At 40.1% G+C, this 24,131-nt stretch overlaps 1 protein-coding gene across 13 annotated transcripts in view; it reads right to left on the reverse strand.

Moving 5' to 3' along the window:
* Positions 1 to 19,700: 19,700 nt before the first annotated feature.
* The window catches only part of CD8B (CD8 subunit beta), a 51,079-nt gene continuing 46,648 nt past the window's right edge, over positions 19,701 to 24,131 (reverse strand). For 4 of the 13 annotated variants that reach the window (XM_078377707.1, XM_078377702.1, XM_078377698.1 and 1 more), the window contains exons 3-4: positions 23,442 to 23,476; positions 19,701 to 20,329 (exon numbers count right to left, since the gene is read on the reverse strand). In XM_078377707.1, the coding sequence (XP_078233833.1) occupies positions 20,001 to 20,329; positions 23,442 to 23,476 (364 nt within the window). In that variant the 3' untranslated portion in view covers positions 19,701 to 20,000. Of the gene's footprint in view, positions 20,330 to 23,441; positions 23,480 to 24,131 lie in introns of all 13 variants that reach the window. The other 9 variants (XM_078377703.1, XM_078377697.1, XM_078377705.1 and 6 more) reach the window with 3 other exon arrangements.

Genomic DNA, 24,131 nt, shown 5'->3' on the forward strand with positions numbered 1-24,131 from the left:
CAAAAAATCTGGTATTAGCTGCATATGATACCCTTCAAGAAGCTAAAGATGCTCCATCTTGTTTCTCCTTAATGAGTAGGTTTGAATGCCTGGAAACTTTTAATCAAAAAGATCTTTTTGTAAGAGATACTGTACTTATTCCACATTCTGAGTTTTAAATTTTTTTAAATTAGGACTGCAAAGCCCAGTGCTGACTCTACTGCAAAACTGCAGTTTGTGCTAACCAGTATCCTGTCGCTTGTGCCAGCTAAGAGCCATTGAATCAGTTGCTGAATGATGAGCCAACACCTAAGAGAGCCAGTTGAGTCAGTGGGTTGGGGATAGCTATAGCATGATGACCATTAAGAAATGGAGTAAAACCTACAGTTGCATGAAGAGGAACAAGTCCAAATTTCTTGGTTTCAAAAAACTGATTGAGGTTGGATTTTATCTTGAATGTAGTAAGAAATGTGAGGCGTAACAAGCTGTTCAAATCCTGTTTTAGTGGCTTCACTCTTCTTGTGGCACTTAGGCCTTGTAAGACTGATGAAGTCATCAGCTGTGGTGATTTTTCAGCAATAAAAGAACTTCTGACTTCTTCCCCAAGGTCCCAATGAATCCTTTTCACTATTATGAAGCTTTTGGGGCCTGTGGGATGGGGGAAGTATTTAATTATGGAAAATTGCCACCACCTGTAAAGTTATCCCACCAGTAGTAATTAGACTTTAACATTATCTCTCCTGTCCTGGGGCACCCACAGGCTTCCTGGTCATGCTGGGGATTCCTTGATTTCCTTGGTTCCTTCAGGGAAGAAATTGAAAATGATTTATTTCTGGAAAATCTCTGGCTGATCACGTTGTCAGCCTTATGAAGCATAACTTATAGGAGCAGGATAAATCAAGGATGATCAGGTGGCTGGAAACCAAGCCTTATGAGGAAAGGCTGAAAGAATTGGGCATGTTTAGCCTTGAGAAAAGAAGACTGAGGGGTGATATGATAGCATTTTTCAAATATTTGAAAGGCTGTCATACAGAGGAGGGGCAAGATCTGTTCTCAATGGAGGTCGAGTCGTCAAAAGATGATGACTCAGGAAGCATGACGTTGCCCCCATAAACCAATGAGTAATGAGTTTATTGATTCGTGGGGGTTACTAAAACACACACACACCACCCCTGTCTCCCTGCTGCCACCCCCAATGCTGCACTGCCCTCTCCACCCCACCCCCACTGCCAACACCCCCCCTATCATAATCGTCGCTGCTGCCGCCAAGGTCTCCATCAGGCCTCCGCAGCCATGGCCTGTAGAAAGGGAAACTGGCTGCCCTTCACAAAGATGGCGGCTGTGCTTCATTTAGTGTAAGGAAGTTGCAGCCGCCATCTTTGCAAGTAGGGAGAGGTAGGAGGTGGGGGTAGACTGGGGGGTGGCTGGCTGTGGGTGTGGCTGCCTGCCTATCAGCCCACCAATCATCCCCCTCTTTGTATGGGGGGATGAACAAATATGGGGAAATATTCATCCTTCGTATTCGTAGGGGTTACTGGAACCCACAAATATGAAGGGACTAATAGTTAACAAATTAGCTATTTTAGATGAATATCGCAATCCATTTTTTAAATCCGTCCCCATGTCTAGTTCTCGATCATCCCAGAGTGCAAGACACACAACAATGGCCTCAAGTTAAAGGAAGCCAGATTTTGGTTGAATACCAGGAAAAACTTCCTAACTTAGAGCAGTGCAACAGTGGAACCAGTTACCTCGGGAATTGGTGAGTGCTCCAACTGGAGGCATTCAGGAAAAACCTAGATAATCACCTGACAGATATGCTTTGATTGTATTCCTGGATTGAGCAGGGGGTTGGACTTGATGGCCTCATAGGCCCCTTCCAACATCAGTTTTCTGTGATTCAACTGACCTGTACCTTCTCTGAAGGAACATTTTTGTTTGCATCTGCAGTACTATCAATATTTGCTTTGGAGCAAACCCAGTTCAGTATGACGGAAGATTTTCCTCTTGCTCCTCTGCTTCCAGAGGTGCATGTCATCATAGCCACTCTGATCTTGAATCTCTGTATCCAAGGTCAGTGTGCTATAGCCACTTCTAACGGCAAGTGTGACCTTTAAAAAACCTTTGGAAAAAAAATCTCCCTTGAAACAGTGAAATTTCCCTTGCAGTTTTTCTGGCCCACATATGGGGTAGACAATTTTGAGGGACCATTAATGCACAGCTGCATTGTAACAGACAAACAGAAATCTATAGCAGACCCGAATGAAGATTTTGTCAAAAGCAACCCATTACATAGGAGAAATAAAAGGGGGTGGTCCCTCCCAAACATATTTGTTATTTTAAAGTGCAGAGGCTGATGCACTGTGCTGTAATGGTCCTTATCTATGTACCCAAGTTACGATAATGCACCACTGTGGAGTTTTGTCATGCTGCCAAGAACTTTCTCGTGGATGTGCTTGACCAGTTAGTAGTCCTGTTTTACAGGTGAGGGACACTGGCAGAGAGCTACGCTACTAGCTTATCCATAGCAAAGATTTGCTTTCATTGCTTTGCTCTGTAGGTTAGAAATCCTTGGAGGTCTGTTACAGCCTGCAGAGATTCATACAGTAGCTGCATTCTGAATTATTTTCTGGAACCTTGACACTACTTCAAAAGACCACAGGAGGGAGCTCTAAACTAGTGTAGTTTTTAGAAATAACAGCAAATACCACAACAATTTAGTGATAGAGAATGGAGAAGCTTCAATCATCCTAGCAAACCTTATGAGCATAACAATCTTTACATTATCTTTCTTGAAAAGAATAGATTTTTAACAACCTTTTTGGGGTGGAGGGGTATAATATCTTAAGGAGAAGGTAAAAGATACTCCAGCCCAATGATGCTAAGTGAGTAATCAAAACTGACAGCTGATACTTAACATTTCCTTCCCCAAATGTTTGCTAATTGTCATGAATGTAGAATGATATCGTTTGCTTGATAAGAAGCCTTTCGTTTATACAGCAAGATAATTAAATCAAGAAAAAATGTTTTATCCGGTTGGCTGCTCTGATCAGGATGCTTATTAACTTTAAAGAACTTACATTATACAGATTTGTAAATTATACTTTACAAGAGAAGTCCTGAGATACCAAATATTTTCATCTTCTATATTTTCCTCAGAATTGTAACAAACAGTAGAACTGAACTTTGTGTCAGACGGCCTGAGAAGTATATTTAGAATGGTACTGATAATGTGTGTTTGTTCTTTGTCTGAAAGTGCACTATGCCGTGGTTTGCTTCTGCGGAATTTACAAGAGAACAATATTTGATACGGAATCGCTACTTTTACAGCAAATTCATTTTCATTCTGCGATGGGATTAAATTACTATTCATGATGGAATCTCTGGTTACATGTGGACCTATTTTCTGTCACAGAGTTTGGTTCTCTTAGAGATTCTAAAACCCAAACTATACAAAATTTAAAAATGTGAGCTCATTAGATTTCATTTTTGTTACCAAACACCTTCCCACAGCGTGTGATGATAGCCTGCCACCTGTACACAAACTCTCAGCTTGCTTCAAACAGGATGAGCGGCTGATTACTAATTTGAACAAATAGTATTGTCAAGCATTATTCATTTTGGCTGAGAGTTTTAAAAAAATACACTGAGCGATTTATTTTTACAAGAAAGAACCCTAAAATAACAAAGTGTGCATATTATTATTATTGTTATTATTATTGTTGTTATTATTGTTGTTTTTATTATTATTATTATTATTATTATTATTATTATTATTATTATTATTATTATTATTATTATTACTATTACTATTACTATTACTATTACTATTACTATTACTATTATTAGCATTAATACTTTGCATTATTATTTTATTGGCTGCATTTGCAACCTGCCTTTCTTCCAGTAACCTCAAGGAAGGATATAATTTGCTCTTCTGTTTGTCTTTTATCCTCACCACAACCCTGTAAAGTAGATTGGGCTAAGAGAGTGTTTCTGGCCCCAAAATCACCCCATGGGTTTTATGGTTGACTTTTAAACCTAGGCCTCCTAAGCTGTATTCTTGCAATCCAGCCATTCCACCACACTGGCTATCTTATACTGCACAGAAGAAGATAGTCTGATCTCATGTAACCATAATCATTTGAAAGGAAGGTATTATTAACAGAATGGTTGCTCTACAGTAGTAGGCCCACTGAAGTATTTAGCAGTACAGTGGTGCCTCGCAAGACAATTACCTTGCAGGACAAAAAACTCACAAGACAAATGATTTTGGCAAGGGGGGTTGATGACTCGCAAGACAAATGTTCCTATGGCCATGCTTCGCAAGAAGAATGTTTTCCGTTTTTGTTTCCTACCTCATGTTTGCTGATTTTTAAATGTTTTTCTATGATGTTTAAAATTTAAACATTTTTGATTGAATTTTTTAAATCATCTGCACAATATGTATGGCTTTAAAGAGCACTTAATAAACCCTTTGTAAACCCAATTTGACTTTGTTCTGACTTTTTTTGCCCATAGGAATGCATTAATTAGAATTCAATGCATTCCTATGGGAAAACACATTTCGCAAGACAACAATAACCGCGGAATGAATTAAATTCATCTTGGGAGGCACCACTGTACGTGGTTTGAAGCACAGTTGTCATCTTGCTATTTGCAAGCTGTTTCAACTGTTCAGAACACTGTGGTGGCATTTGCTTCCATTGTTTGAGAGCCATTATACTAGTATCAATGGAATCTGTTCCCATTGGGGAAAAAAATCTGCGTGGAGGGCATTTTAGCATGTAATAAATATTGACTGGCTTTGCAAGGTCACTGCAGAGAGGAATTTATGAAGAACAGCAAAGATTATGTGAGAATACCACTAAATAGGTGACATCCCCCACTCCAAACCTTTTGTTACAGCACAAGATCTCAAGGAATGATGCGATCTCTTCTTAACAGTCTTCAGCACTTTGTAAAATTGGTGTTGCTTCCCTTATTTTTTGCACCTGACATGGACTGCCCAAACTTTTGGTGACATTTCAGGGAAGAACTTGTCTTTCCAGATCAAGAGTGAAATGATATGACACTGATAGAAAAGTGAGGCTAGAAAACATTACCCATCATCCACCCTCTTTCCCATAAAAAGTTTCTGCAGTTGTTTTGGGGCTGTGATACCTTTTATTCTGAGTTTTTAAAAATGGTTGGTCTGACATTGTTTCCTTGTGATTTTGTGGGAGAAGAAAACCAATGCACAGTGCGCTTCAAAACAGCAAAAAAAGACATTAAGACCCTACTAAATACCCAATTTTTTTCCAGCTCACCCTTGGAATATGGCAACACACCAAACTTGGAAAAGTGACTGTTTTGGACTACAATTTCAAGGATCTCACAACTCCCACAGGCCATGCTTGTATATGCTTATTACAAACCAATGACTTTTCAATGACAATTAATGTCCACTATTAAATTATGTTATTTATCGCCTCCCCAAGACTGTTAGAGAACTCTTAATGACATTATTGGGACCAGCACCATACTGGATCTTGTGCATTTTTATTACACAGTGCATAGTGTTGCAGTGGTAAATTTAGAAGTGCAGTTGCTTATTATGGCAGCCCTTATAGTCAGCCCCCTCCCCTCAAGCAGAGTCCTAAAATGAAGGCCACTGGTTCAGCACTTTAGCTTTTGTAAAAAAACACAACATTATTTCTAAAGCTAATGGGTCTTAATTGTCTATTCAAGAGCAAACTACTTTCAACTTTCAAGAACTTTCAAGATCTTTCTAAGTTAGGAACAGAAAGATCTGAGAGCAAATGTAGCAGATGATGTCATAGTCCCCATTACTCAAAAAAGGCCTCTGGCTTCAACCGTGGGAGATCTGGATCCATTTGTTGTTTAGTCATTAAGTTCTGTCTGACTCTTCCTGACCCTATTGACCAGAGCACGCCAGGCCCTCCTGTCTTCTACTCCCTCCTGGAGTTTGGGCAAATTGATGTTGGTAGCTTTGATGACATTGTCCAACCATCTCATCCTCTGTCGTCCCCTTCTCCTCTTGCCTTCCCACTTTCCTAACATCAGGGTCTTTTCCAGGGAGTCTTCTCTTCTCATGAGATGGCCAAAGTATTGCAGCCTCAGCTTCAGGATCTGTCCTTCCAGTGAGCACTCAGGGTTGATTTCCTTCAGAATGGATAGGTTTGATCTCCTTGCAGTCCAGGGGATTCTCAAGAGTCTCCTCCAGCACCACAATTCAAAAGCATCAATTCTTCGGCAGTCAGCCTTCTATATGGTCCAGCTCTCACTTCCATACACCACTACTGGAAAAACCATAGCTTTGACTATGCAGACCTTTGTCGACAAGGTGATGTCTCTGCTTTTTAAGATGCTGTCGAGGTTTGTCATTGCTTTCCTCCCAAGAAGCAGGTGTCTTTTAATTTCGTGGCTGCTGTCACCATCTGCAGTGATCATGGAGCCCAGGAAAGTAAAATCTGTCACTAACTGCATATCTTCCGCTTCTATTTGCCAGGAGGTGATGGGACCAATGGCCATGATCTTAGGTTTTTTGATCTTGAGCTTCAGACCATTTTTTGCACTCCCCTCTTTCACCCTCATTATGAGGTTCTTTAATTCCTCCTCACTTTCTGCCATCAGAGTGGTATCATCTGCATATCTGAGGTTGTTGATATTTCTTCCGGCAATCTTAATTCTATTTTGGGATTCCTCCAGTCCGACCTTTCGCACGATGTATTCTGCATCTAAGTTAAATAAGCAGGGAGACAATATACAGCCTTGTCGTACTCCTTTCCCAATTTTGAATCCATTACACCAATGTTTTTACATTCCCTTTCTTCCTATATGTGTATAAATAATTACACCTCATTCATCTGAAGAAAGTCTGCAGCCTACAAAGGGTTATGCCAAGTAAAACCTTACTAAAGTGCCCACATGACTCGTTGATTTTTTAATGCAAAAGAGTAACATGACTACCTGTGTGGAAATCTCTGTACATACTTCCATCAACCTTTTAACACATTAAATATAGTCAGTCAAATGAAGTTAAATCATGGACCTGTACAAAATAATTAATCTTCATAAAAATTGCCTAGCATATGTTCATTATTAGCAGTGCCTTTGTCACGACACAAGGACAAGGGGACTCACTTCCTGATTTTCAGTTGAATTTAATGCTACCTACAAACGTTTCCTTTTATCTCAAATCTAAGCCTATCTCAAAAGGCTTGGGGACTTTTTTGAAAACTGAATTTAGCAAGAAGCCTGGAATATTACTGAAATAGCATAACTGGTTTTAGCTGTGCCAGACATAACTTAGAAAATGGCACAGTAGGCCTGATTTTCTAGTGGCTGCCATGGAAATTCTATAATCAGTAGTGTAGTAGCAAACACTTAATAAAGAAGTCCCTATTTCTACCCAAAGTATTTTTATTACCCCAATCCATGAGATGTTATAACTAGCAGAATCCACATGACAATCACACTTTCAGTAAATACGTATTGTAGGAGGCAGATCAAGGTAGCAACTGCATATGTTCTCCATTCACTGTACACTGTCAATTCATTCTACACAGTGAGTGACCATGAAAATTCACAGGGAGTGGGGCTTGATGCCCTGACCCCAATCCAGAGCCCACATTTATAGCATGTCATCTGAAAGCATTTCAACAGGTTCTTCTGTCTTTTCAACTGCTAGAGTTTGTTGCAGCTCGACTTTGTTTCCCAATTTAACAAAATTGAGGATGGATCTTTTACTGTGATAGGTATTCTCGGTTTTACTGTATAGGACAGAATGATGGACTTTAACACAGGCTACTGTTTAAAAAAGACCGAATGTGCATTTATCTCAGGATGGTCAGAATTTCTTTTGCCAAGACAGTAACCTATGAAAAAGTACCAGGAAGAGTGAATAAAGACTAAGGGTTCATAAAATACACAAAATGCAAAAGGAGCTAAGATGTTTTAGCCATGTAAATAGAAACAGCTGAGCATTTAATGGAAAATCAATGAGGAAAGAAACAGAGTAAGGAGAACATACTGGTGAAGATCCTAAGAGATTGGTTGGGAATGCGGTCATCATTTTTTAAGAGCTGCCACATCCCAAGTCAGTATAGCCATGATTGTGCCCAGCAAGGAGAAAGACGAGTGGTACCAACCTGCCTATTTAGAGACAAGCCATTAGGCATCCCAGCTAAAAGTTCACCCAAAACATTTTTGCTGCATGATTAGGGCTTATGATGCTGCCTTGTTCTACATCCAAAGGATGGTTTCAGCATGGGTTGAATTGTAATTGAGCTTTGATGACAGGGTAGCAGCTTAGAAGATGCACCAACATAAACAGCTCTCCCTCCCAGTGCCATATTTTGACGCTGCTTTCCATCCTTCATCTATTGACAGCTAGTAGTGTGATGGGTCGAGACTTGGGAGATTCTATTTCCCATTGATCCATGAAATCCACTGGCTCAAATCTAGCTGTAAGCTGCAATTAAAGTAAGCTCACTGAATCAGTGGAACTCATAGAGGACCTAACTCACTGAATCTCCACTGACTCAATTGGCCTACTTTAGCTGTAACTTACTACTGGATTTTAGCCATTGTGTGACCTTGTTCTAGTCACCTCTCAGCCTGATCTAACTCATAGGGTGGTGTGGAGAGAAAGTGAGGGAAGGGAGAATAGTGTATGTCAATTTATGGCTAATACAATAACTGGCTAATCCTATCAACTGATAATACTATCAGCTGGATTCTGAAGAGCCATGTAACACCTCCTTGCTCTTGCTGAGGGAAAGGTGAGATTTAAATACCATTAGTAATAAAAATTAGTAAGAAGAATAACAACAGAAGTGATAATGGTAGGGCCACCTGGGATCTCAGCGCTAATAGAAACCATGTTCTTCTAGCACTGCCTTTTTAGTTAGCTACAAAAAATATTACTAAATTATTGCTTTAGCCACTGAATAATTAGAGGGATTAAATTTAATCTCTCAATTGATAAAGGCGTTTATGAAGTAATTTATGTGCAGTGCTTTGAACAGATGAAGTGTGCTGTTGCTATTTCTTATTTTTCTAGTTGAATACCTATTGTCAGTAATCAGCCTGAGCAATGCTTCTGAGATGGAAAATACCCTTTACGTGGCCCAAGGTTGTTTATTCCTCACAGTGCATCCAGGTGCATCACAGTTTGCAGGTTTCGGTTCCTCAAAGTTGGGGCACGGACCGATACTGTTGCCTTGGTAAGAGTTAAATTAGCCAACATAGTCGTTCTCTTGAGATTAGTTTATACTTTCGAAACAAGTCAGGTTGAAACTTTTAACCTATGGAAAAATATATATTGGGGGATGGTCTGAAAAATCACCTCACTCTCAGTATCACACAGCTGTTGAATGTTTCTTCTCTTACTACTGAATGGATAAATCGACCCATCCCCACCCCACCTTTCAGTTACGTGTCAAATATAATCCTGAACCTAAAAATGGCAATATGTCAGGAATGAGACATTCTGCTGTTTAGTGCTCTTATTATTCCCCTTTAAAAACAGAGCAAATATCCATTCATTCCAAGCCAGGCAGCCATTTTGTTTTGGTTCTAATGAGGGATTCCAGACAACTTGCTCTGGCTAAGTTAAAGTTATTCCTCAGAAGCAACTATTACTGAATATAGTCAAGAGGTGCTTTTTGAAGAGTCTGTAATATGTCATTAAAATGTACTACTTTTCTGCAATTTGAATTTGAAGATGCCAAGAAGATACCTGTACTGTGATATGAGCTGTGCTACTCTCCCTCTCCTGCTGCCTTTCATTTCTCTGCTTGCCCCACTGAAACCTGAGATGGCACTCTTTATTTCAAGGGATTCAGATATCCTGATGTATTTGACTGTTTTCTATTGATACCTTTGGTGTTCTGAAGTTGACTGAATAGATTCCTAATTGACTGCAATTCTAGTTGTAACCTGATCAAACTTAAAAATTATCTCCACTGAGGTTTCAGCATCACAAAACTTGAGACAGACAAAGCAGGGAAAATACAAAATGCTTTGGAGCAATATGGTATCTGTCATTTCATCAGCACTTGAGAGGTGGCATCCACAAACATCACTTCAGTCTAGGGTTGCAATGTCTTAGATTTTGGCCCTTAAATTTATATTTGGAGGTTCATTCTTCAGGTTTTAGGTTTTGGACCTGAAAGCTCAGGAAATGGGAGGCTGCTAATGGGGAAACTTTAGGATTTGGGACTTATTCTCATGGCCTCAGCACATACTTTGATGCGAGAGTGCAGGGAATATTTATCAAATTTGCTTATGACACAAAATTGGCTGGAATAGCTGATACCTTGTAAAACAGGAACAAAATTTAAAAAAATTGATAGGTTTGAGCACTAGGCTGAAAACAACAGAATGAAATTTAACAGGAATAAGTGCTAAGTTCTACATCTGGAGGAGAAAAACAAATGCACAGGTACAAGATGGAGTATACTTGACTGAATAATACTACAAGAGAGAAGGATTTGGGAATTATACAGTAGATCAAAAGCTGAATATGAGGTACCGGCGCAATGTGACTGTAAAAAAAGCCAATGCTATTTTAGGATACAGTAACAGAAGTACAGTATAGTCTTCAGATCCCATGAGGTACTAGTCCCCTTCTTTTCAGTACTGGATAGTCCTTATCTTGAGTACTGTGTCAAGTTCCGGACACCACACTTTAAGAAGGATGCCAACAAACCGGATCAAGTTCAGAGAGGGCAACAAGAATGATCAGAGAACTGGAAACCAAGCTCTGTGAGGAAAGGCTAACTGAACTAGGCATGTTTAGCTTTGAGAAAAGAAGACTGGGGGGAGATATGGTAAGACTTTTCCAATACTTAAAAGACAATCATACAGAGGAGGGACAGGGTCTTTTCTCTACCCTCCCAGAGTGCAGGGCACATAATAACAGTCTCAAGTGACAGGAACCTGGATTTAGGATAAATATCATGGAACAATTTCCTAATTTAGACCAATACTACGAACAGAACCAATTACGTCTGGAGGAGGTGAGAGCTCCAACACTGGAGGCATTAAAGAGAAAATTGGACGTCTGTCAGATATCCTTTGATTTGTATCGCTGCATTGAGCAGGGGATTGGATTTGATGGTCTTATAGGTCCTGTCCAACTCAATTATTTAGTGAATCTATGATTCTATACTATTTAGACATATTCAGAGACACCCTGTCTTTCTGTTCTCTTGCATGGTCTAAAGGTACTGCTGTTGGAATTTACACATGCAGTTTTTAAATTCATCATTTACTCTAAATGCTCTGTCTTTCTGTCACACACACATAGTACCATTTCACAATATTTCCTGAAGATATCTCAGAGGCCTGTCCCCTTGGTCTCAGGCTTTGGGTCTGAAATGTCAGAGAATGGGTGCAGCTGACTAGACAACCTAATATGCCACAAATCTGGGAGAAGTTACTAGTTCCTAATTCACAGTTTTTATTCCCATGGAAGTTTGAAACTGAGCTGAATGAGCAACCTTAACAAGGAATTGTTTCTATGAACTGGAAACAATTCATAGAATTTCTTCCTAACATTTCGCCAGTCTCTGTGGCTGGCATCTTCAGAGGACAGCACTCTGTGCTCTAGTGTAGTTGGCTTGGGAGTGAAGTATTTATGGCTGTGAGATAGGCTTTTGTCCTATTCAAGGGATGGGTGCTGAGTGTGTCTTGTTGTGGGTGTATTGTTGTGATAAGGAGGAGAGATTATCTGTCACTGTGATTGATGGGTGTCATTAGCTGGTCTTTTGTGTGTAGTGATCCCCGGTCCTTGTGGCTGGATAGAGGTCGTTGACCTTTTGCACGCTGTATTTTTCAGAGCTGGAAGCCAAGTTTTGTTGAGTTTCAAATTTCCCTCTTTTTTGTTGACATTCTGCTGGTGCTTGTGGATTTCAATGGCTTCCCTGTGCTGGTGCTTGAAATTGAAATGACACCCATCAATCACAGTGACAGATAATCTCTCCTCCTTATCACAACAATACACCCACAACAAGACACACTAATCACCCATCCCCTGAATAGGACATAAGCCTATCTCACAGCCCTAAATACTCCAATCCCAAGCCATCTACACCAGAGAACAGAGTGCTGTCCTCTGAAGATGCCGGCCACAGAGACTGGCGAAATGTTAGGAAGAACAACCTTCAGAACATGGCCAAAGAGCCACAACAACCATTAGATCCCAGCCGTGAAAACCTTCGCAAATACATTAAGCTAAAAACATCTCCATCACTTTATCTTAATTTGCCCTTAAATAAGTTTTTTTGGGGGGGAGGGATTTTGGGGATCTCATGAACACTGCGGAATGAGTTGTGGGAGATGTTGGAGAAAGGGTGAACTGGCCAAAGTACGCTAGTTCTCTTAGCAGATCCTCATGATATGTCCCACATTTTTCAGGTGAACATTCCATTGACCATTTCAGAGGATTCTGGAGCCAACACATGAGGACGGGACATGAAAATTTCTTTCCATAAATATTAAACTGGCATATCCTAAGAAACAAATCATTAAAAAGACATTCTTGCTGCACATACAGTTTTTTAAAATAGATCTTGCATCCCACCTTAACTTATAGCTAATTATCATTACTTCTCTTATTTCCTTACCAACCCAAATCTATAATTATGTCTCTCAGAACTTTCACACAGATGTGAAAAAGCATAGAGGGAAAGACAGAATCCTGCTGGACATCCATTATATGAATGACGTGGGGTTAAGGATTAGGCCTCCAGCACCTTCTTCTAGAACTGGCAAAGTGGAAGCAGGATAACCTGAATGATGGACTTCTAGCTCCTCAGTCACACAGCCTATCCACCAGGATCAAGGACGATGCGTTTAGATCAGTGAAAAACCACTGAGGGGGTGCAAGAAAATTGATATGGTCACAAAAACCCAATTCTGTTCCTGCCCTAAGCAATCCATGTGCACATGGACATATTTAATTTCAAAACCAGGCCTGAAGCCAGCTTGAAATGGAGTCAGATCAGTTTTCTCATCCAAGAACTCCAGGAGTTGCACAACAACCACTCAATGAGGCACCATGTCCCGAAGAGGATGCTATATTTGATTTTTGACCAACAAGAAGCTATTAAAGCCTCCAAGAATTGCAGTGCAAGAACATCTGGGTTACCCAAGATTGGGAACCACTGCCCTAGTTAGATTATCAGAAATTATTAATGGTTAGGTAAAGGTAAAGGTTCCCCTTGACAATTTTTGTCCAGTCGTGTTCGACTCTAGGGGGCGGTGCTCATCCCCGTTTCCATGCCATAGAGCCAGCGTTTTGTCCGAAGACAATCTTCCGTGGTCACATGGCCAGTGCGACTTAGACACGGAACGCTGTTACCTTCCCACCGAGGTGGTCCCTATTGATCTACTTGCATTTGCATGCTTTCGAACCGCTAGGTTGGGACAAGCGACGGGCACTCACTCCGTTCCGTGGATTCGATCTTACGACTGCTGGTCTTCTGACCCTGCAGCACAGGCTTCTGCGGTTTAGCCCACAGCACCACCACTATCTAATTTTGACACTGTGTCTAGAATGTGCCCTGCCACATATGTTGTGGGTCATTGATATGAATGTAAAGTTCCATGTACGTATGTAATGTGGCCACAGAACCTCTGAGTCACCCCAGACAAGGTAGCCTTGACATGAATGCTGAAAAACTACTTTGGGAACCCTACGAATAGACCATAGAATACTTTTATCTTTTATACTTTTATCTCCTGAGGTGAGGAGGCTGTTAGACAGTGAGGAAATCAGTATATTAATAAAATCCTGACACCATAAGTGAGAACTGACGTGATGGCACACAGTTACACAAATCTGTTCTTTTTTAGTATTCAGCTTCAAGTACAAGCATTAAAAGGAGTACTGTGCTGTAACTAAAGGCACAAGCAATTGAAGCAACAGAAGAGACATATAACAAAACTGTTGCCTGTCTTGCATTGAAATGATATTTGAAAATATATTTATTTTGCAAAGTAATACCACAGCCATGGTATCGCCAAGTTCCAGGCAGCTATAATTTTAATGCTCAGATTTCTACTTGATGTTTATTTTAAATGAAATATGTGACAAGGTCTCTTTCATCTCTCTGGTACTGAGAGATGAAACAGTCAGCAACATCTTTCTGATTCTGAGTGAGGCAAATGTTGGAAACTGTGCACCAACATTTCTGTTGTGGGTTAAAGTTTCAACCTGACTTGTTTCGAGAGTCTAAACAGATGCCAAGATGGTATCTTCATGAGCTAATTTAGCTCTCACCAAGGCAACAGTATCTGTCAGTGCCTGATTTTTTAAGGAACTGAAACCCCCACATTGCAATGCACCTGGACACAGTGTGAATAGCAAACAACCTTGTGCCTCTTAAATCAGTAATTTGTTTTTTTCCAACTCAGAAGAGGAGCTTAGGGCTGATTGCTGACGACAAGGAGGGGTGAATAAGGAAGGGGGTGGTGGAGGAGGAGAGAGGCAACTGCAGCATCAGCATGAACAGGAGCAGTTTGGATGTTTAAAGAACTTCACACACATCATTATACATTCTTTTAGAAAAGGAAGCTGAAGCTATGTACAATTCAATAACATTTATTTGTGTCATAGGAAAAAGGCAGTTCCCAAATGATTTTTGTGGTACTCGAGATTTCCTGATGAATGGTCTCGTAAAAGACATGTGGTAAAACATTCAAATTCTACTCTTTAGTTCATTTTAATAATGCACATCCTACTCTCCAGTCATGATTCTTACATGATTTCATTTTAGAAAAATAAAATTTGATGGCAAAAGCATTTCAGAAACCATAACTCCATCAAAAGAAGACGAAGATGAAGACGAAGACGAAGAAGAAGACGAAGACGAAGAAGAAGAAGAAGAAGAAGAAGAAGAAGAAGAAGAAGAAGAAGAAGAAGAAGAAGAAGAAGAAGAAGAAGAAGAAGAAGAAGAAGAAGAAGAAGAAGAAGAAGAAGAAGAAGAAGAAGAAGAAGAAGAAGAAGAAGAAGAACTTTTAAATCCTGGAAGAATAAAAATGCACTTGCTTGGTACCAAATAGACAGAAATGTTCACATTGAATTAGCCTTCCTGATGGATTTCCATAAATGAGAAGGCCATCTCTTTAATTATCACCCACCAGATCTCACAGGCAGCTTTACTTCTAAGAAAACCTCTGAAGACAATCCAAATACTTGGCCAAGTTGATCAGGATCAGGCATTTCTTGGGATACCTGACTAGGTTCTAAGGCAGAGAAGACTTTAAAGGACACTCCCCTTTGAATTTGGTCCACAAATTACCTGACAGATGGGAAAAAAATCTTAAGGTAGCTGGAAGATTTATTTCCAGTGGTTGGCCCCAATTAACAACATACTTTAGGTAGGTTGTTTAAATGCAGTTCCTATCATTCTTTACTGATGGCTAGGAGTGATGAGACTTGCAGTTCACCTCCCTGCTTCCCCAACTCTAGCGAAATGGCAATATTCTGGACCAACAATGGTTTCCAAAAAGATTTCAAAGGTAGAAACATGAATATGGATGAAGTGGCATCACAGAATAGTCAATCCTATGCTATGCTGCATCTGGATCTGTGGCCAGCCTACCTCTGTAGAAGTGATTAGCAGTATGCCAGACTAAGCTGAATAATGGAAAGGATGCCAAAGTTATACATTCAGTTTATCTCTTTATTGCAGCATGCTCCATGCCAGCACCATTGAATTCAAGAAGTTTCAAAGAAGTCCTGCAGCATTTTGGTTCAATATCAGCAGTTAATCAAAGGGAGGAGAAAGTAACATTTTGATGTTTGGGGGCAGCAGAAACATTTCCTTTGATACAAGGGAAGTTTATTTATTGGGCCACTGTGGACCTCTGTTTCCCATCACTACCAAGGTGCCAACAACCACAGAGCTTTCCCTAAGGCAGTTGGAAGCTGGTCATGACCACCCTTTTAAATCCTCCCTAAATATCATAGACATAGGACCAAGCTAGTTAACAAACATATGATTAGAATCAGAGTTCCATTAAAAGGAAAAGGCTGTCTGTTTATTATAACATGAACTTGCCTCAATCCAACTTTTTGTAATTGGTCTTTAGTGCCATCACTAGGGTGCGCCAGAGGTTATGCCTTGAGGCACCAGTTCAGAGAGTATGGCTGCCCTGTCCTGTGGCTGCCCTGTCCTTTAGGTCTTTGATGACCTAAAGTCAGAGGCCTTTGTGTAATTTCAGCTCACTTGTCATCAGTGCTGGGAAGAAAAGCACTGCCTCCATTGCTGAGCCTCTCCCCCGCCCCCCAAGGACTCCCTGAATGCCTGGAAGAAAACAATTCTCCAGCATGTACTGACATCTCTGTGTTTCCTCAGTTGAGAAGTTGGCTCTCTGCTCAGCACTAGCTTCTTTCCTTGAAGGCAAAGGCTCTGAAACTAAGGCATGAAGGTAAAGGCAGTCTCTGAGGTCCATTGTTTCAGAGTACAGGCAACTTCAGAGACTACCTTTGTCATCATGCCACAAAATTTCAAAGCAAAAACTGAAGGCAGGTCCTTGTGATGTCACAAGGCAGGTCCTTGTGATGTCACAGAGGCAAGGCAGGCAAGTATTGGAAAGGAGGTAAGCACCAGTCCTCCACAAACACCTTTTGCACCATTGGGTGGAAACAGGTGCCTAGGATTAAAACACTTAAAAGCCAAACTTCCGCCTCCTCTATCACTATTCAGCCCCACATCTGTCTCCTGAACTGGAAAGACAGAGAAACATACTAGTCTCCTGAGACTTAAGCTAGTGTTGAGACCTTGTAACCCTAAATGGGCCCCATACCACAGTGTGGTCTTTTTAATTCTCTAACAGTGCTAAACCCTGAAACTGGCCATGATAGTTTTATTTGCATGCTGTATTTCCTAGTATATCACTGATGTTAACATAGGATTAAGTAGCGGTATGCTGCTCAGAAATACAGTTTAGTCCATTTGTGGAAGAGTACCCAAAATGAGTTGCATGCATGCCATTGTCTACACATGAGCCACATGATTACATGAGAATACTAGAAAATAGTCTGAGAACCTAGTACAAACTGAGTTTAAAACTTTTGTAATTATGACATATTTGTACAAGAACAGGATGTGGCATAGAACTCATCTGTAGATTTAAATATTCTGTATGTAATACAATCTCCAGTGGACAATAACAGCAAAATTGCTGAAATCCAGTAGTAAATCACAACTAGGATAGATCCACTGAATCAGTGGAGATTTGATGAGTCAGTTCCTCTATGAGTTCCATTGATTCAGATGGGCATGCTGTAGTTCTGAATTACTACTGGATTTCAGCTGATGTATATCATAGTATATATTACATTGAGATAGAAACAACAAAAGAATTGCACATAATGAAGGAGAGTGAGTAAGGCTCTATTTTGCCTTGACTTCCATTGAACTGAATGAAACCAATGATTTTGTCTACTTCAGATTCTGTTATCAGGATCATTAATAATGAAAAGTACGACTAAGGCTTTTTGACCCCTTAGATGTTGTGTGTCTCCTTAATGGAAAAAAAAGCATCTAGGGGCACATCCACAGAATTCCCTAACTATACTATGAAGTTTTGGGGGGAATGACAGAATAAACAGGTACATCTATCCAACTTGTGTTGTTGGTATAGATGTTGGTACCCTGTTTCCCCGAAAATAAGACCTATGTAACCTGAAAATAAGTCCTAGTATGATTTTGCAGGATGCTCATAATATAGGTTGTGCTGTGGGTTAAACTGCAGAAGTCTCTGTGCTGTAAGGCCTGTAGATCTTTAGCTGTAAGATCGAATCCATGTGACAGAGTGAGTGCCCGTCGCTTGTCCCAGCTCCCGTCAACCTAGCGATTCGAAAGCATGCAAATGTGAGTAGATAAATAGGGACCACCTAGGTGGGAAGGAAACAGTGTTCCATGTCTAAGTCGCACTGGCCACGTGACCACGGAAGATTGTCTTTGGACAAAACACTGGCACTATGGCTTGGAAACGGGGATGAGCACCATGGCCTAGAGTTAACACCACTGGACAAAAATTGTCAAGGAGAACCTTTACCTTTACCTTTACCATAATATAATCCCTCCCCCAAAATAAGCCCCAGTTGAGTGAAACCCCTCCCTCCATCATTGTGCAGGAACCAAGAGAAGATGACATGACTCTCTTTGAAAAGATGTAGATCGTTGTACATGAAAAAAATAAAACATCTTTTGACCCTAATGCATTTTTGGAGCAAAAATTAATATAAGACCTTGTCTTATTTTTGAGGAAACACAGTATTGATATAAGTCTACTGATAGTGGGACTGGCTACTTCTTTTGTTGTGACCAGGTCTGGCTGATATCTCCAGTGGGGCCTTCAGGTCATTGGGGGTGGGGTGGGGTGGGGTGGGGGTGGGGGAGGACAAATTACTTCTGCTTCTCCTTTATCATTGAGTCTCTTGACTAAAAAGCTCTTAAGTGCAGTGCTTATTCACTTGTGAATCTCCTCCTGTTGTTTTCCATGGGACTTACATAGGTGTGCATGGGATTGATTGCAGCCTTAGTTTTTTCCATGAGGGTGGAGTAAGGAAGTATATTCCTGGAGTCCTCAATTATAACAGCAGTGTTAATCTTGTTTCAATATACTTTTTTCGCTGCTCACTTTTGGTTCCTTTTTATTTATCATTCCTGAGGGAAGAAATGCACAGGAACCTTGGTCCTTTCCCTCAGCATTGAAGGGAGAGTTCACTCTACCCTGCCTTAGTGGAGAGTGTTATGTCTTCCCTGTCCACCTTGTTTCATTGCTTTAATGATGGTAACAGTGGACCTCGCATACTGTACGTCAAAAGAAAAAGAAAAAAACATCTATAGCAGTGTATGGAGGTACCAAATATTCCAGTACTTGCAAATGTGAGCAAAACCATGAAGACGTGAAGGGGCAAAAGTGGAGGGAAAGGACTACATGCACACAATATGTTCCTTCAACTGCTAAGCGACAGACCTGGCTACATTTGAGATTCCCAATCTAGTTTACTTCTCCTAAATGCAGTATTGGAAAGATCCCTCTGGAGTCTGTTCTACCACTTGGCAAAGTGAGGAAGCTGCTACAGGCAGCTGATGTTGGATCAATGTCCTGCATCAAATTCATATTGATGTGGGCTTTTTTTTTTAAATTGCCAGGGAGAAGGAGAAAATTTTGTGTGATTGTTGGATGTTAAAAGAAGTTGGCTCCCACTGGATACTACGGGGTTTGACTGGTTGAGGGGGTGCCATTTACAGCCCAACCTCAGCCAGACAGCAAAATGTCTTGGTCCAATCTTCACCCCAAAATTGTACACAAACAAAAGTATCGCGCCTATGCAAACAAAAGTGGATATCCAGTTATGATTCCTGTGGGCAGTGTCTGTCCCTGGATTCTAAGCTCCCGGGTCCTATTGTACCAATGAGACATGTTCACATATCAAAGTCAGTAGGGAGGGTGGTGAACAGTGGTAAAGAGGAACATACATCCATATGTGTGAGCATTTGCACACATGCACACGTTCTCTCACACAAACACATATATACTGTTCTGGACATAAAATTAATAAAATGAAATTATGTGCACAGCCTCTTATTATTGCAGCTTCCTCCAGCCTTTTATGTAATTCACTGGTGTTTGCTGTTTCATTTTCAGATGATCATCACAAGAGAAGCAAAAAGCAGACAGACAGCAGATGCTTTTAAATTAAATGCCTTTATTTATGTATTCATTTTATTTTCTGAGATTACCTTGATAAAAGCGGGACACAGATTAGGCAATGTTAGAAGTCACATACTGTGATTCAAGAAGAAAATACGAGACTTTGTAGGCCTCTTGGTTTCATCATAATGCCTAGGAAGTAATACAATTTCTGATACAGATAGTTGTTTTGTAGCTGAAACAGAAGGAGGTTTTAATGAGACAAATAGAAGATACATTGCATTACAGGAGCTACTATGCTAGTGGGGGGTATCTCTGCATTGTGGGGTCCTTTCCTAACCAGAACACCCAGTCCTTGTGAAACTCTTCACCAGGGGCTGGGACAAAGTTTTGTGTGTCACTTCACAAGTATACTCTTCATGGGAATTATATTCTTCTGTGGAGAGCGCCAGGGTGCTGCTGAGTCTGTAAGTCTGGTCTGTATTCCTTGCCACAGAACTGGTCTGGACCTGCTTGGTCGTGGCAGCAGTGCCATCCATTTTCCAGACCACACCCAAGTCACCCGGATAGAAGCCGTCAATCAGGCACACTACAGTTGCCGAGCTGGTTTTAAGTTGCTCCTCTGAGGGAGGGAAAATGGATGCTGAAGGTGTGGCGTCATTGCCTGCAGGAATGAACACAAAGACAGAACATTCTGTTATTCATGCCTGGGGTGCAGACACCACCTTCCATGACTTTCAGGATCAGTTTTGCTTTGAGGTCATTGGGTTGCCCTGTTGAGCTGACCCTATCTTGTGTGATTCAGGTCAGAAAGAGGCACTCCCTCTTGCTGTCTCATCCTTCAGTTGACATGGACCCAATGCTCAACTGCTGTCCCACAACAGGAAAATAAATACTGAGATGAGGAGAATAGTATTATCAATGTTCACTTTCTGCCACAACAATTACTAGCACAAGATCTGTTACAGAGGGTGGACAAACAGTGCAGCTGGTAAATTGATGAATAGAGAGAAGTAGATTTAGCGTCAGACATTTCCACCTAGCATGTTTTCTTGAACATATATGGTGGGGGAGCGGCCCAGTATGTTTCACACCCTATATAATTTTATGGGTTCATCTAGGAGGGATTTGTTTCTAAGGAAACATGGGGGGGGGCAACAAATCCAAAATCATAAAAAGTTCCAAAACAATGGTTTGGAGCCAGAAACATTTATATTTAGAGAGTATATTAAGTTAAATAAATGGGTCTTAGGCTAAGCATCACTGGCTTAAATCCCATTGATTTTAGTGGGTTCACTCTACTGAAAGAGCAACTAAGCCTATTTCTGACAAGTGTGTATAGAAAAAGAAAACAGTGATGCATGTATACGTACAATAGAAAAGTCTATTCAAGACCTGCTGGCTCGGACAACACCCAATGATAGGACATTGAGCCATTTTTTGCCAGCCAAAATTCTAGCAATATTGTAAAATAAATGGGAAAATTTTAAAATTATCATCTTTCTATTAGAAACCAATGTACCAAAAACACTAAAGAAAGCACGCAAGCACACGCAAGCGCACGCAAGCGCACACACGCACACACATACGCACACACGTGCACATCTATCTGAATGCTTTATAGGTCATGTATTGTGAGGTTGTCTAGACCACCCACCCCAACCCGCCATGGCCAGCCCAGGAGATTTTCCTTGCTGAGGCAGGGGAACAAATATTCTATCCCTAATGGAGTTTGATAGTACCCATGGCCAATCAAATTTTACACCTGAGGCAGATAAATCTCGTAAGTGCCCCTTCAACATAGTGGTAGTAAAGACAGAGCCACGGATGGGTTAAAAAAAGTGAACAATTTGTTGCCTATCCAAGACACCCACCATTTGCTGCATGAAATAGCTGTCTCACTTAATCTAAGGTGAGGACCAGCTCTTGGGGCAGTTAGTAAGGGATGATACTATACAGAGAAATTTAAGGGTATGAGGAGAACACATAAGCAAATTACAAATTAAAAATATGCATAAGAGAGGCCAACTCTCCTCACAGATAACTTTGTGTGGTGTATTGTTATACTTTTGCCCACAGTACAGACTCTTTTTTTTGCCTTGTAAATGATTTATACATTGTATATGTTAAAAATAAACTTGTCTCACTGGTAATCAGGAAATAGATAACTTAAGAGATCTGAATTCAGTATTCCATTACAAAAATACATTTTAATATAGAGATAGCCAAATAACTACTAAGTATCCAGTCTGCCCAACAGTTAGCATTTCAGTCCTACAGTATTAGTTAGTGGGAGAAAGGATAAATATGCACTAAAATTACAAAGGGCTTAATTTAGATGAGCTTGTGCTCTAAGGTATTAAAAAGACATACAGTTTAATTGTCCTATTGTAAGTGATCTGCCTGCCTATATTAATTGATTTGATTATACGTAATAACATATATTTTAATTCAAACTGCAGTTGATCACAATTGAGATCAAAGTCTCTGGTGCTTTGGAAAAGAAGAAAAAACAAAATGACACACATTACTGTGTCTTGTGGGCAAAGTTTGTGACATTAATTTTTGGAAGCAACTCCAATTCTTTTTCTAACAGCAGTTTTTGCACAACAGACTAGAACTCTATAGAGATGAGCAGCAGGTTGTATGTCTGCACACTTAAATACCAAACACTTAGAAAAAGAAATATTCTCAGGTTACTTTACTGTTAAAAGAGTAAAGAACTCCACATACTGCCATAAACGTAAATGATGTGACAAATGCTGCTCCCAGAGTACTCCTTTGTTCATTTTTTTTTGGCCTCTGGGCAACCATTATTCTGAAGTGTGCTCACTTACTTTGGAATACACACCAACAAAATAAACACGACTGGTTTTCAGGCAAGTGTTCATGGCATAGTGGTGCAAAATCTATTTTCCCCCACCTGTTTTCTGTTTCAGGTTACTTAATGTGTCCTGCATTTAAGATAATTTAACCACTGACTGGAGTGGCTAGCGGACTGAGACAAAAACAGCACCTCAGCGCAACATTGAGGAAAATGTCTTCCCCTCCACCCCAGTCATAAGCTGCCCTTGGTTGCAGAGAATCATAAGAAATGGCACAGAGCAGAAAAGAGCTATCTATCTGCATTCAAGTTTTCTTTCTTTCTTTCTTTTCTTTTTTCTTTTTTTTTCTTTCTTTTTTTTTCTTTCCCCTTCTCCCCTCTTTCTATTTTGCGGAAGTTTCTTTATAAGGGATCCTGGAATTTGTTGTAAAAACAAAGTCTGTATGAACTCTTACATTCTTAATTCAGTTCACCTCATTGCTTCAATCTAAAAACTTTTAACAGCCGCTACAGCTTTCAACTGGATACCACATGGTTTACAAAGCAATATCAACCCAGTTGAATTCCTTTTACAGAAGAATTTCTTATTCAGTCCTCATTTTTTTTTTTTTTAGCATTACCTTCCTGTAGATCCAGGACATTATGGGAAAGAGACAAATGCAAGATAGAAAATATACAGTATTTTCAGTAAATATTGAACAGTAAAAGACACTTTTTGATTGACCTTGGTGCCATTTGCTGGAGCTAATCACAGAGTTTCCTGATATATCTTCCCTGATGTACAGCTATTCTTTTCCTCACTACCCATTTAAATGAAACACAAATGCCTTCAGCTACTAAAGGCAGACATTTTAAATTCTAAATTCAACTTCAGTATTCTGCTGAAAAAAAAATTACTGTGAAATGTAGACTTCCACATACTTTGAAGAAACAGATAAAAATCCATACTTACGTTTAATCTCTAGCTTGGTCCCTTGGCCAAAAGTGTACCACGGTGCTTTGCTGTAACCAACACCTGTCACAAAATCTGCAGTGCCTCCCTTCAAGGACCATTAACGAGATGAGATGAAAGATTTCCCAAGAGATATACTTCACACAAATAAGAGCACTTGTTCTTAGAGAGTAGTAGAGCCTCAGTAACTAGATACCAATCATGAACCACTCACAAGATGACATGGGTGATTTTCCTAGTCTAAGTGAGAAAAATAGTATCTACATCTTCAATCATCTCTTACTTTTGAATTGCATTGGCTCCTTAAATGTGACTTTCTGCAGCTGTACATGTTACTTCAATATCAAACATATTGAACATTTCCTGCATCCATAGTCACAGATCTGAAGAAAAAACTAGATATAGAATAAAAGCATGATGAGTATGGATTTCTGACTGACATTTAGCTTGACCAGTAGAGACAAAAGCATGATGGCAGTGTGGTATCAGTAACCTTCATTGATCAGGGAGTAAAAACCCAACCAATAAATACGCAAACATATTTTAAGCAGAGATACAGAGACACTGAATATTTTGTACAAATTGCCTTTCTTATCGTATTTCCAACCTGATGATAAACTGAGGAGGAGGAAATTTGTGTGCAGTTAAGATGGGATATAATAAGACCATAAATATAAAGAATATCTCCAG

Source organism: Pogona vitticeps, chromosome 6 (genome assembly GCF_051106095.1).
Source record: "Pogona vitticeps strain Pit_001003342236 chromosome 6, PviZW2.1, whole genome shotgun sequence".
Lineage (NCBI taxonomy): Eukaryota > Metazoa > Chordata > Lepidosauria > Squamata > Agamidae > Pogona > Pogona vitticeps.